Raw genomic sequence first — 13,177 nt, forward strand, 5'->3', positions numbered from 1 at the left:
TCAGTAACCAGCAATTTTTAATTGTTCTTTATCGCCTAGAAATTGAGATTATCGTGTTGTTAAAGTCTGTTGATCTAGCAGCAAGTAGAATTACTCAACTGGAATCTTGTATTCTGTGCAGAGCTTCATCTTCCGTTAAGGAAAAAAAAAAGTCAGTTGGTGTTGTGATGTGTAGGATTTGCCTGCTGAGTCAGATGTGCTGGTAGAGATTTGTTGAGACTCTTTGGTAAATAATCTAACCTTAAAATGTTCAGTTTATGTGTTAAAATTCTTCTATAATTTAATATGAATGCCTTTCCAGTGGAAAGCTATTTTTATGACTAACTTCTCTGCAAAAAGTATGTTGAAAGCTTGCATTTTATTCTTCTTTGGTTGCCCTTGCTGTTCTCTCCTGTAGCTTCTCCATCAGTTTAGGTCTTCACATATTAATTGTTCTTAGGTGCAGTGTTGAGTGTCTGATTTGACCACTGAAGGTAAGCTTCCTGTTTTCTTGAGCACTCTGCCTCCTCCGGTGAATTAATGGAAAAGCACGAGATAGTTTCTCACAGGTACAGCTGCCTTGAGAGGCGTCTCAACAGTAGGACCATCTCAGCTTTTCCCCACGTGGACATTTCCTCCTTGCTAAGTGTTTTCATTAGCACCTTTCTCACTTCAAGAATTCGAGAACGTTTTCAACATGGACGGATTTTGATGTAGCTTTGCAAATTTTCAGGAAGGTCTGTCTCCCACTTCCGGAGGGGCCAAGTATCAGGTTTTTTCACTATCAAGTTGGGCCCAGATGGGCTTGAAAGGGGTCATATTTCTGCAATGTTGGTTTTTTCCTTCATGCTAAGAAATAACGATTTTTAAGCATGGCTGAAGTCTGCACTTTACCACCCTCTGTAGATGACGCATGCAAAGATGATTTAGAGCGTTATTCACGCATAATTCCTACAGGTAGTTGGCCCCGAATTGTGCAGTGATTGTATTTTAAACAGACATGGAGAGGAGGTCACAGTTGCCTAACAACGGCCACGAGCCGCCTCGTCTTACAGGTTCAAGGCACTGACGGCGAGAGCAGCTCGGAAGCGGCGAGGAGGAGTCGGGGGTGCGGCCGTGCTGGGTCTGCGGGGCGCGCCGCCTCGGCCAGGCTTCTGGATGGATCTCAGTACAGCCTCCCGGTGTTTCAGAAGCGCCCGGGCCCTTTCGCCTTATCGCAGACGCGTCACCCGCGTCCGCGTGGAGCCCCGCCTTGGTTAACGGCGGGCCCGTCGGCCCACTGAGGGCCCTGGGGGCTCGGCCGTCCCGGAGGGGCCTCCGCGGCGGGGACGGCGATGCCGGGCGGCCGGGACCGGGCGGCAGCGGTGGCGGAGGCGGCGAGGCCGCCGGGGGGCGCCCTTCGCCCGGACCCCACTGCGGGCCGGCCGGCCGGGCGTGGGGCGGGCTCGGGCGTTCCGCGGCCCCTCCCCGCGCAGCCCCGCGCCCGCGCCCGAGGCCGGAGCCGCGTCGGGGACCCGCAGGCTGTGAGCCTGGCGCTCGGCTTGGCCTCCGACGTCTTCGCCCTGCGGGTGCTGCTGGAAGATTCCGGGGAGATGTTCCGAGTGACAGGCTGCCGCAGCGACATGACGGTGCGGGAGCTCAAAGAGGAGCTGGACCTAATAGCCGGCATCCCCTTCAACCTCCAGCGGCTCCAGTACCTGGACCAAGGTGGCCCCTGCCCGACCCCTTTCCTGGCGCCGTGTACTCCCTCGACCCGGGGCGCCCAGGCCCCTCTGAACCTGCAGTGGGGGAAGGGAAGCCCGCCCAGAGGAGGACCCCCAGATGTCACACCCCACCCCCCTGAAACCACGGGTGGAAAAGCCAACCCTGGACACATAGGGACTTCCCAGCTCCAGAAAAGCCGAGCTTCACGTTAGACCCCAAATCTCCAGGCAGACCGTGTCCGCAGCAAGACCCTAATCGGCAGGCGAATCGTGCCTGTGCTGGGACTCCAGGCCCAAAGCCAGCTGTCTGGTTTGGCCTGCCAACCTGAGCCCAGCCCTGTCCACGTCAGGACCCCGAATCCCGAAACAGACGCTGCCACCGCAGCACCCTCCAACACCAGACCCTCAAACTCCCACATCTTCATCAGGGACCCAAGTCCCAAAGCCAGCAGTGCCACACAAGACCTCAAGCCTGAAACGCCTGTCCTCAGCGGGACCTCACAACCTAGGGCAAAGCTGCTCGTGTCAGGACCCCAGATGGAATTAAACGTCAAGTCCCTGTGCTGGGCTGTGGGACACCAGAACCCCCAGCCCTCCAGCCAGCCACATCCGTGCAAGGACCCCAAGTCCAGGTCAAACCTGCCCAAGACTGAACCCCAACTCTCCAGGGTTGCCATGACTACCTCAGAACCCCGAATCCTTTGACAGCGGTGTCCACGCAAGGACTCTAGAGCCCAGAACAAGCTCTGCCCACTTCAGGGCCCCCAAACCAAGAACAAACCTGCCCAAGACTGAACCCCGCAATCCCCAGGCTAACCATGTGACCATCCGAACCCCCAATCCTCCCAGCAACGATGTAGACTCAAGGACACTAAAGCCTTAAGCAAACTCTGCCCTCCTCAGGACCCCATATCTCTCCACGAACCATATGCACGTTTGAACCTCAAACACAATACTCAGGTGACCCCGGCTCACGACAGAAACCTAAATCCCAGGGCATGAAGCCTACTACCCAGATCATGACCCTAGATCCCAGAGCAGGTACACCCAATGCTGAGCCCCACTCTGCTCAACCAGTTGTGCATCTGAACCCCAATCCATCAGCCATCTCCGTCTATGTAAGGAAGCCAGGGCCCAAAGTGAACTCCTCCCACTTCTGGACCCCCAAATTCAAAGTTAACTCTGCCCACGTCTGAAAGCTAGTTCCCAAGCTCACCATGATGACAGCAGAACCCGAAGCCAAGTGTCATCAGAAGGGCTCCAAGACGTGAGACAAACTCTGCCCACACCAAGACCCCAAACTCAAGTCCAGTCTACCCGTATCTGAACCTCCAACCTCCACAGAAACCACGTCCACACTGGCACTCCAAGGTTTAAGCCAGCCATATCTGTGTAAGGAAGCCAAAGTTCAAAACGAGCCTTGCCTACACGAGGGCCCCCAAACTCAAAGCAAACTCTGCTTGTATTTGAAAACCCAAATCCCTCATCAACCTGATCCGCACCAGAACCCCCGATGCTAGACCAAACCCCACCTATATTAGGACTCCAAGTCTCAGAGCCGAACCTGTCACCCTCAAGACCCCCGAATTCCGGGGCAGACCTGTCTGATTCCTCACCCCCAGTTGCCACACTACCCAGGCCTACATCAGACCCCCAAATCCCAAAACAAGTCCTGCCCACAGAAGGACTCTGCATCCCAGAACAGACCCTTCCCATACCAGGACTCCCAGACAGAAAGCAAACCTTGCCTTCATCAGAACCCCAATCCAGAGCAAACTCTGCCCTCATTGGGACCCCATATCTCAAACCCTATCCACGTTTGAACCCTGAATACTGGCACTGACCCAGTCTGTATCAGAACTTCGAATCTCAAGCTGCGCCCTTGTGATGTCAGGAGCTCAAAGCTAGCCCAACCGGAATCGAAACCCAGCGCCTAAAGCTCACTGTGACTGAATCAGGACCCCAAGGCCCCCTGCCCAGACAGATCCCATGGGGGAGGCACCCCGTGGTGGGCAAGGGCCCTAGAGCCCCATCTCTCCCTCCATCGGTCTCCTTCCCTCAGCCTGGGGACCTGGCTGTCCTGATCCGACCCCTACAGGATTTAGGACATGAGAGCAGGACCAAAGCCCCAGGCTCCGACATCTCCCCACCCGGCTGAAATCAATGCGAAAACACTTCAAGAAAATGAAGACATAAAAAACTCTCTGGTCTGCTGCACAGAGAAAGTGAACAGCCGATATTGCAGAGAGACTGCCGTTATACTGCAGGGGCCGGGAAGCCATGGAGACGGGTGTGAAAGCAGCCTGTCTGCACGAGAATCGTGTTCCCAGGCCCTGCGCTTCCGGGGCTCAGTTTCCTAATCTGTAAAGCAGAGCCCCGTTAGCTCTAGGATTCTCAGTGCCGTGTCCCCCTTTAGGCAGAAGTGACTCGGGAGACTCAGAAGGTATATTGAAGGCCAAAATCCTTTCCTTTGCCCTCTTGGAAATCGGTTAAGCATTTTTGATGATGTATTTGCTTTGCTATAGGGGTATTTGGAAGATGCTTTGGAGCATTTTCGAGGCTTTATCGGGAAAGAGATGTTCCTGTACTTAATGTGTTAAAAGTGAAGTGAGCTATGGAAGAACTTAGTAAGAGTTCCGAAACAAGTAATTCGAAAATTACGTGTCCTGAACTACAGATGTCTGGCACCCCTTCCGTTAATTTATTTTTGCCGATGAGCTATGCTGAGCAATAAATTCAAGAAAGCTAAGAGGGAATGAGAGGGATGGGGTGGCTTTACACTGATGTCACAATCCTATCACTCAGCAAGCACTTAGCAACTGTTAGAAGCTTGACCTCTCTCAAGCTTGGTTGCCATCCTTACTGCTGATGGCAAACAAGGAGAGAAGGTACACCACGTCAGTAGAAGAAATTTGGGCTTCTACTGATAAATAGCCAGCCTGATGCCTCTTTACCCACCTCAAAGGTTGCCAGGGAGGATCAAATGAGATAATGTGTGTGAAAACCCTGAGAGACACAAGTCTAAAGGGGGGTGAACATCTTCCTGGAGGGGCGGGTCACTTTTCCACGTCTGTTGTCAACTCTAATAATGTATTTAGCTGGTGATAATTAGTATCTGTGTAAGCCGAAGGCAGTTGCTGCCTGCCTGTAAGGGGAGAATGTGCTCTGATTTCTCTAAGAGCTGTTTAGCATGTGTGCATTGTGCTCTTGTCTTTCTCAGGGAAACACAGCCTTGCTCCATTTTTTTCAAAGTTGTTAGGAAGTCTTCGAGTTGTCTTACTTAGACTAATTACTGATTATTCTCTGTGTTAGAACCACAAATAAGACCCTAATTAACAGATTTGCTAATCGCTATTCCGCGTTTACATCCACCATCTGGAGTTGCTGGGGACCAAAGGGTGCCAACAGAATCTAGAGTGAGCGTCACATGGTGCCCGAGGAAAGGCAGGTCTGGGGTCCCAGCATTGCCGTTCGCCGGCCACGCGAGCCTCCGTCCGCTCCTGCGGCAAACGGAGAGGACGAACTTGGCTCGTCGTGAGGATTAAAGAATGTGGGTGCTGGGTACAGGCACTCAGTAATCACTCAATCATGAAACCAAAAAACTCGTGAATTCTACTCGGAATACATGATAATCCAACCTGGGCAGAATTGAGAGGTTCCATTCTTGGCACTGCTTATTGGAGAAAACAAATGACTGTGTTATCCTTCAGCTAGGTTACAGGTGGCCATGTAGGAAGAAGTGTGTGTATTTAAAAAAGTAAACTGAAAACAACTGCATTTTTCTTAAAATGTTCCACAATCCTCTTCTACTAATTCTGATGGTCTTCCCCAAAGGGTCTGAATTTAGGAAGTGTGAGTGGATCCACCCCCCGGCCCCCATTCTTTCGTATGAGGAAGGGGCTGTTTGGGGAGAACCTCCCAAACAGAGAAAGGAGCTCTTCCATCCCAAGTCACTGAGATGCTTATATTACCATAGGGTCTCCACTGGGGCAGTTTTGTCCCCCAGGGGCCATTTGGCAACATCTAGAGACATTTCAGTGGTCACAATTAGGTGAGTGGGCTACTGCCATCTCGTGGGTAGAAGCCTGGGTTGCTGCTAAACGCCCTGCAATGCCCAGGACAGACCCCACAGCAGAGGGTCATCTGGTCCCAAATGTCAGGAGCGCCAAGGTTGAGAAATGCTGCCACAGAGCGCAATTTGAAAGATCCAACAAATTTTTGTCATTATTACCTCTTTAAGCTAACTGATGACAACATTAACCAGAATTAGTTAGTATTTTAGTTTAACATCTATAACTTGTATAACCGCATTGTGCCACATCTGTAATATAGAGTTACTTCAAGTTCAAGTAGCTCTACTTAGGGTTTGCCTCCTGAAATGACTTTTATTCACTCATGTAATTTTTTGCCATAGGTCAAGTTACAATTACAGAATTTTATAAATCGTTGCCTTTTTTTCTTTTTCTTTTTGGTTTGGCTTCTCTTTGAACTAAGCCAAATTAATTTTCTAAAAAGCATCAATAACCCCAAACAGACGGATGCGGGGTCATCAAATGAGAGTGCTCAAGGTTCTCAAATTATCCTTGTGATACCCAAGGTCAGGTAATCTCTTAACTAAACCAGTGTAACAGTTTATCTTTAATGCCCGATTTTTCTTTTTAAAGAAAAAAATCATTCCCTGCAGGAATTTTGATGGATAACGCTACGCTGAAGTTCCACGATGTTGTTCCTGGTGGAATTATTTCATTACGTATCTGGCATTATGATGGATGGACGGAACTGGTTTTGGCGGCCGTGGAAGGGGATTCCAGTAAGGTGTTTTCATGCTTCTTTAAATGGATATTATACTTCATGAACCAGCTGTAAATTGTGGGCGTGTGTGTGTGCGTGGGGGGATTCGCTTAGTCTTTAATATGAATATTTGGGTAAAAGTTTCAGAGTAGAGAAAAAAGATAACAAGGACTCATGTCATCATGATCAAATCGAGTGTTTCCATTTGCTGTTTGGCTTTTGCGATTTCACTGTGTCCACGTAGCTGTGATTTGTAACCCACTCACCCCGCCCCAAAAGGAACCAGGGCAGCGCATTTTCTATTCATGTGTCTATTTTGTAAAGTTGAAAACCTAAGTTAACAGTGGAGAATGCCAGATAACTTGGAAACGTGTGGCCCAGAGTGTTCAATGCTGCAAAAAGTCCTCCGGGGGGGGATGGGTGGTCTGCCCTCACCCAAGGGGGAGAGACTTGGAAACACAGTGGGTGCCGTTAACTCTTGGCCAGGCCTCGAGCTGGGTGCTGAGCTGGGCTCCGGGGTGGGAGTTGGAAGGCAAGAGGAGGAAATCAGGGTGTCTACCCAACAGTGAAGGTGAATCATTCAGACACAAGGGGGCAAGTGCATGTTCTTTCTGGAAAATAAATTCGGATGAGAAGCTATGAGCTTGTGGAGGAGAGAGAGTTTACTTCTGGCTGGGATGGGCATCAGGGAAGGCTGGGTGTGGGAGGAGGGTTGGGATTAGGTCTGGGAAGGGACCGCTCCAGGACCCTGCTGCCCTGGAGCCTGAGCCTTAGAAGGAAGGGCGGGGCCCATCCAGCTGTTTGCATAACCCTCTGGTTCCTTCCTGCTTTTCTCCTCTTCCCCTGCCTTCCCTTGCTTCCCCTCTGGCTCTGTGTCCGTGCCTGGACTTTCTGGCTCTTGCTCTGGACATGGGTGATGGGTGAGTCCCTCCTCTCTTGAGCCAGAATCGCTGTCACCCCGCTGGGGGCCCCCTCACATCCCGCTTCGCCCCGCACCAGATGCTGCACATCTGCGACCGGTTCCTCTCTGTCGGAGCCCGTAGTCCTCGTCCTGTGCTCAGAGCCTTAATTCTCCACGTGATGATTATATCCCGGGGCTGCTATTCACCTGGGAGCAGAGTTCAGAGTGTCCCAAAAGTTAACGGAGACAATGGGCCCAAAAATAGACCGGAAGGCCAGGATCCATCACATCTCCAGAGAAGCCTGTGCCCCTCTGGGGAGGCCGTGCCATGTCGGCTGGGGTCTTCCTTCAGAGCCGTAACCCCCTTCCTCTGGACACCCAGAAAAGCTATTTTCTCTCTTCAAAACATGGACAGGAAGAATTTCCTGCCTCCCGAGGCTGCCTGATGGTAAATTCGTATTTCCTGGACGTGTAGAGAGAGTTACATGTCTTCCCCTGGCTCGTTTCCAGCTTCTCCGCTGTCTGATTCCATCACCAGCCTGCATGTGGCATCCGAGCAAACTTTCCCTCCAGAGCGTCCCGTCACCCACCAGCCAGGTGTATCTGCACTTCTGAAATCACCCAGACTCACGTGCGTAACTCTGTTTATCTCGCCCAGCTGTCTTGCCTCGGTGTTGCTGAAGATTCTTTCTACCGAACAACAAATTCGCAGCATTTTGATGACAAGCAGTGGAAGAAGTGGATTTCTCAGAGAGCGTTCATGGCGCTCTATGTTGCCTCACACAGGGGTCACTCGGAGGCTGTTCAGTACCTTCTAGAACATGGTAATTCTGATAGCAGCCGAGTACGTTCAAGAGTGGGGTTCTTTTGAGGGCAAGGGGGACACAGTGGCTTGCCCTCTGGTCCCTTCAGTAATGGTTTCCTGGACCCAAGTTTGTCAACCACCAATCGAGGTCCCCATCGGGCCTCTCAGTCCCTGTCTGAGGGGGTCTTTGGACATGCTTATCGGAGGCTGTGTCCCCTCTCTTGGCCGGGGCTCAGGAAGATGGACCTTTCAGGACACCAAGTCACCGGGCTTCCTGGTTTATTGCGTCCGACCAGACACTCTGCTGGGGATATTCCCATCCCGTTTGTTATTTCTTCCCCACCCGAAGTCCCGTTTCTGCAGTGGTCCGAGGGGTCTAGCCCCAAACCGGCATCCCCGCCTTGGTGGTTGGCAGGCTAGCCAGTCTCCTTTCTCCAAGCTCTTTGAATTTGCCCCAAACCCTCTTTTCATCTCTCCTCCACCAAAGGGCAATTACTCTCACTCTCTCCCTCTCCATAGACATAGAAGCCTTAGCCTGCCTTGTCTCCGAGTTAAAGGGCTTTGCATGAGGTTCTGTGGGAGTACATTTTATCTTCCCTGGATGTAGAGTATTTTTGGGAAAAGAGGCCCACTGATTGAGGTGTAGACCATTCACCAACAGTAGACACAGTTGCAGACATCCCAGGCCACTGGCTTCCTCGGGAAAAAGGAAGAATGTGGTATTTGGTCAGTGGTTTGGGGCTCAGGAGGGGGCCTCATCTGAGGGTTTCCCATATCAACTCGCCTCCAAGTTAAACCCTTCCTTCCCAGCCTTCGGCCTTGAGCCCAGGCTCTCTGTGTTGTTTCCCCCTCTTCCACCAACCAAGCTGGGAAAGCATCTCAGATGCTTGGGCAGGATGCTGGGGCCTCACATCTGTGATGGGTAGAGGTTTTTCTGACTCTCCTCCCCTCCTTCCTCCACTGCTTTCTGCACTTCTCCAGTTGTAAGATGAAATATGGGCTTTTCACAACCCAGCAGTCCGTTAAGCTCATAAAAAGTCATTTTCACTCTGATGGAACTGTGATGTATTTGAAAGCACCAGTTAAAAAATTACAGCCAGCTTTGCAAAGTTTTCTGTCCTTTGCAGACAGTGGCTGTGAAGAGGCGCCGGGGCTGAGGCTAAGTGTTGTGGGAACCTATTTAAAACTACCTCACCGACCAGCCATAGCTCATAAACACTGGCTACCGAAATGTCAGCTGCACGTAATTGAATTGCCTAGTTTTCTGTGTCATGATATTTGTTACCCAGAATTTGGTTCAATTCAACAAGTCTGTATTGGACACCTGTCATTAGCCCCTCCATCTGCAGGAGGCAGTGAGGAATTCAGTCGAAGGGAAGTCTGTCCATGAGTCAGGCTGCCCATTATCTGTCATTTCCCAGGCGCCTGTCTTCTCCAGGCGTCGTGCTACGTGCCGGGGATGAAAACGGCAGTGATCAAAACAAGTGTGTTTTCTGCCCTTGTGGAGTTTATGAAGGGAAGTCAGCAAATTATTACAAATAATTAATTCCGTGGTCAGTCGTGCATGGCGTGTTCTGGAGACGCAGAATGTCTGCCGAACAAATGCAGGGAGATTTGTGGGGAGGAGGGCTAAGGAAGGTTTTCACGAGGAAGTGAATGAAACCTCAAGAAACATAGAGTTAGCCCAGGAGAAAAAAAAAAAAAAAAAGGATGAGAGTGTTGTTAGCAAAGGGAACGGCATGTGCAAAGATTCTGGGGCAGGATAAGGGAGCAGGTATATTGACGGGATAAAGCCAGAAGGCTGGTGTAAGTGGAGCATGGGTGGGGGGCGGGGAGGAAGATCACGGCTGGGGGTAATGCTGGAGTGATAAGGGGGGGTGGGTGAGATAGAGCAGTAAAGACCTAGAACATTACCCCAAGGGTTGTAGATGCCAACAATGGGATTTGAGCGGGAGAGTGGTACAGCCATTGTAGGAAGGTCATTGGCTGCCGTAAGAGAAGCATGGGGTGGGGGGGAAGGCAGTGCTGGATGCTGGGTGGGAGGGGGGAGATGCAGCAGTGCCCCCCTCCGTGCACTCGGTTATTCGTTCTTCCAAGCATTCCTTTCCCAGCCCCGGCCCTTCCCATGCTTCTCTTCTTGAACGGGTTTCCAGAAGGTTGGCTCCTGCCAGCAGGGGGCCCTCCCTCAGCCAACTTTCTTATTTCCCAGGTGCCAACTGTCAGGGCAGATCCCCTGTGGGCAGGACGCCCCTGCACGTGGCTGCAGCCATGAGCCGGCTGGACTGTATCAGCCTCCTGCTCAAATATGGGGCCTCCATCAACGACAGAGATGCCAAGGGGGAGACGCCCATGTCCCTCGCCTGCCGCCTAAACCGCAGCCAGAGCAGGCGGCGGATGTTCCTCTTCTACTGGATGGTGGAGCTGGGGACAAAGGACCCGAAGGACCCTGTCGTGAAGAAGGCTTTTCAGAGAGTCAAGGCCGGGTTTGGATCCAAGAAGGAGAACAAAACGTAGCTCCACCTGGGAATGTTTGCATGTCAGCTCTGACTTGGGGTAACTTTCCTGAGTTCAGATCCACGGTGGCCAGTGGCTTTGGGTGAGGAGGAAGACCGGGAAACGTGGCAGTTCCTCTGAATCAGATACGAAACCATCTGTCCTATTTGCAAATGACTTGAGGAGGGTATTGATGGAAGTGGGTGAGTTTGTGTTCATTTCCTAAATCCGTCACAGACCTAACGGGCTCCCACGCCAGCCTTTAATTTTGAGCTATTTGTTCATTGTATCCAGTAACGCTGCTTGGGGTGATGGGAACCAATTACCTTCTCTCCCGTCTGGACACCATCTAATGCGTCGGCATAACAGGGGTAGTAGCCGTGGTGAGAGTAGCTCTGCTGTTACGGCACAAAACCAGTGCAGGCAAACGTCACCAGGTCGTGGGCAGTGTGACCTGTGAATTTCAGTTTGTAAAATTCATGGCACTAGATGCTCCCTAAGCTAGCAATGTTCCAGAAGTTTTCCTGAACCTCCCTGGAGGGGTCTGCTGCCTGAGTCTGAGGCGGGGCTGGGGGAGAAGCCAGGATGACCTAGGGAGCATCTGAGATCCTTTTGTCCCATCCCCAAAGGTCCAAGCACCCCCCTCCCGCTAGCTTTCTCCTTTCCTGCTAGAACTCGGGTAACTCCAGTATCCCTACCGTGGGGCAGTGTCTCTGCTGAACTCTAGGCTCGACACCCACAAAAGCTTCTCTGTGGGTGAGTGAGCTGGGTGTGGGAGCTGAGAGGGAGGGGTGAGGACTGGGGCGGACTGACACGCGCACCCTTGTCCGAAGGGGGCACCGTGACTCAGCTGCAGCAGAAAGGTGAGCCAAAGGCAGCTAGATCTTTGCAGAGCTTCCCAGAGCTGGAAACCTGGCTTGTTGATCTAAGTCCTGATTTTTAAGCGTTGGCTTGAATTATTTTAAGATCAGCGTATGGAACAAAAGGAGTAGGAGATTTGAGGCACATGGATGGGACTGCCGACCATCGTCAAACTAACTCATTTCACTGGGGAAACGGGTAGAAGCAACCTAAGACTCACTGGAACTTTCCCCGGCTCTGAAGCCACAGGGCGGGAATGGCCATGAGTGTTGCCGGGTGGGAAGTGTTGTCCACCCTTCCACCCGTGGCCACGCGTGTTTCTCTGAAGCCCTATATCCTGACACAGCTTCCGGAGTCAGTCTGTGTGGCAACAGACTCGACCGTTGAAGTTCGGTTTTTTAAGGTGCTGGAAAATGGCACTGTATCCCAGCCGCCCTTCTTTCTGACTTACATCCCAAGAACTGGATTCCGCTTTTACATTAATTGGCCGCATTTCCCGCTGTCATGGCAAGTAAGAGCCGTGTTGGTGACGTGGCTTTACACTCAGTGGACGTGGCTAGACCCAGCTCAGCAATCTGTTTGACACATAACAGTCAGGAAAAAAAAATGCAGCTCAGCGTCAACAGTGTCAAAACTGAGATCTTGTTTGCGGCAGACGTTCTCCAAAGTCAATAGGCAGATATTAAATAACCTCATCCAGCGGGGTCAGTTCATTTAGCTAATGAGGTGTGTTGGCAGGGGGACCTGGGCACCCTTTTAACTTAACAAGTGTTGTGACTCAGAGTCATGTGTTTTCCGGGAGCTTTGCTCTGCTGTCTTTATTGTTAGCAGAGCCAGCTGCCTGACATTTGTCACCAAAACTTTGGAGGGAAGCCCTCTGTCTTTGTCACCCCCAATTCAACTAAACACTTGGCCGGCAATTGGGTGAGTTCCATACTCTCCATGGTGACATTTTGCTCGGTCTGTGGCAGGGTCATTAAAACAGTCCTGTAGGTCCTGGGGGCTCTTCCTTTTAGACAATCTTAACATTCTAGCTATTATATTCAAACAAGCCTGTATCACCTATTCAATAAAATATGTCCATAGCCTCAGAAGAGTTGATTTGCAGTTGGTTGCCATCATCTTACACTTTGCAGAAAATTTTATTCAACGTTTGAAGTTTTTTGGGGTCATGCTTTGGAGCCAACAGAAATTTTTTTAATTGGGGTATAGTTGTTTTACAATGTTGTGTTAGTTTCTACTGTACAGTGAAGTAGAGTTCCCTGTGCTATACAGCACGTTCTCATTAATTGTCTATTTTATACATATTAGTGTCCATTTTTTTTAAAGGGGTTGATCTCAAACATTTTTGTAGGACCCTGAAATCCTTTTAGGCCCGAGGTATTGGGGATGGACTTTTGTGGTGAAGCAGCGGTGGTCTGCCATCACCCAGGTGGGCCTCACCTCTGCGTGGAGAGGGACAGGCTTCCTCTAGGAAAGGAGCTACTGTCAGTTGTCTGAGTATAATATCCCTCTCCCTCCTCCTTACTGTGTATCTCCCGTAAAGCTGGACTCTCGGTTGCCAGAGTGGAATTGCTGCTGGGGTAGTGTGGACATACAGGGCCTGGACCCCAGATTGCATCTTGGTGACTCTGCCCTGTGGCC

The 13,177-nt window shown here is 51.1% G+C and overlaps 1 protein-coding gene across 3 annotated transcripts; it reads left to right on the forward strand.

Moving 5' to 3' along the window:
* The first annotated feature begins 375 nt into the window (after positions 1–375).
* Positions 376–12,843, forward strand: ANKRD60 (ankyrin repeat domain 60). Of its 3 annotated transcripts, none has more exons than XM_082428347.1 (3): positions 1,919–6,497; positions 8,033–8,198; positions 10,389–12,843. In XM_082428347.1, exons 1-3 carry the CDS (start codon positions 6,375–6,377, stop codon positions 10,691–10,693), a joined length of 594 nt encoding a protein of 197 aa, XP_082284473.1. In that variant the 5' UTR covers positions 1,919–6,374; the 3' UTR covers positions 10,694–12,843. The 3 variants fall into 3 exon arrangements, with proteins under 3 accessions (XP_082284475.1, XP_082284473.1, XP_082284474.1); XM_082428348.1 differs by having other exon boundaries at positions 1,919–6,492; XM_082428349.1 differs by lacking the exons at positions 8,033–8,198; positions 10,389–12,843 and adding an exon at positions 376–1,686 and having other exon boundaries at positions 6,367–7,178.
* The last annotated feature ends 334 nt before the right edge of the window (positions 12,844–13,177 follow it).

Source organism: Balaenoptera physalus (assembly GCF_965194825.1).
Source record: "Balaenoptera physalus genome assembly, chromosome: 16".
NCBI classification, from domain to species: domain Eukaryota; kingdom Metazoa; phylum Chordata; class Mammalia; order Artiodactyla; family Balaenopteridae; genus Balaenoptera; species Balaenoptera physalus.

Bases quoted from the DNA above. Each gene is read 5' to 3' on its own strand.
- ANKRD60 (XM_082428347.1), top strand. From the start codon at position 6,375: ATGGATAACGCTACGCTGAAGTTCCACGATGTTGTTCCTGGTGGAATT. The intron at 6,498-8,032 runs GTGTTTTCATGC...TATCTCGCCCAG, and splicing joins TGGAAGGGGATTCCAGTAAG to CTGTCTTGCCTCGGTGTTGC. The intron at 8,199-10,388 runs GTAATTCTGATA...CTTATTTCCCAG, and splicing joins TCAGTACCTTCTAGAACATG to GTGCCAACTGTCAGGGCAGA.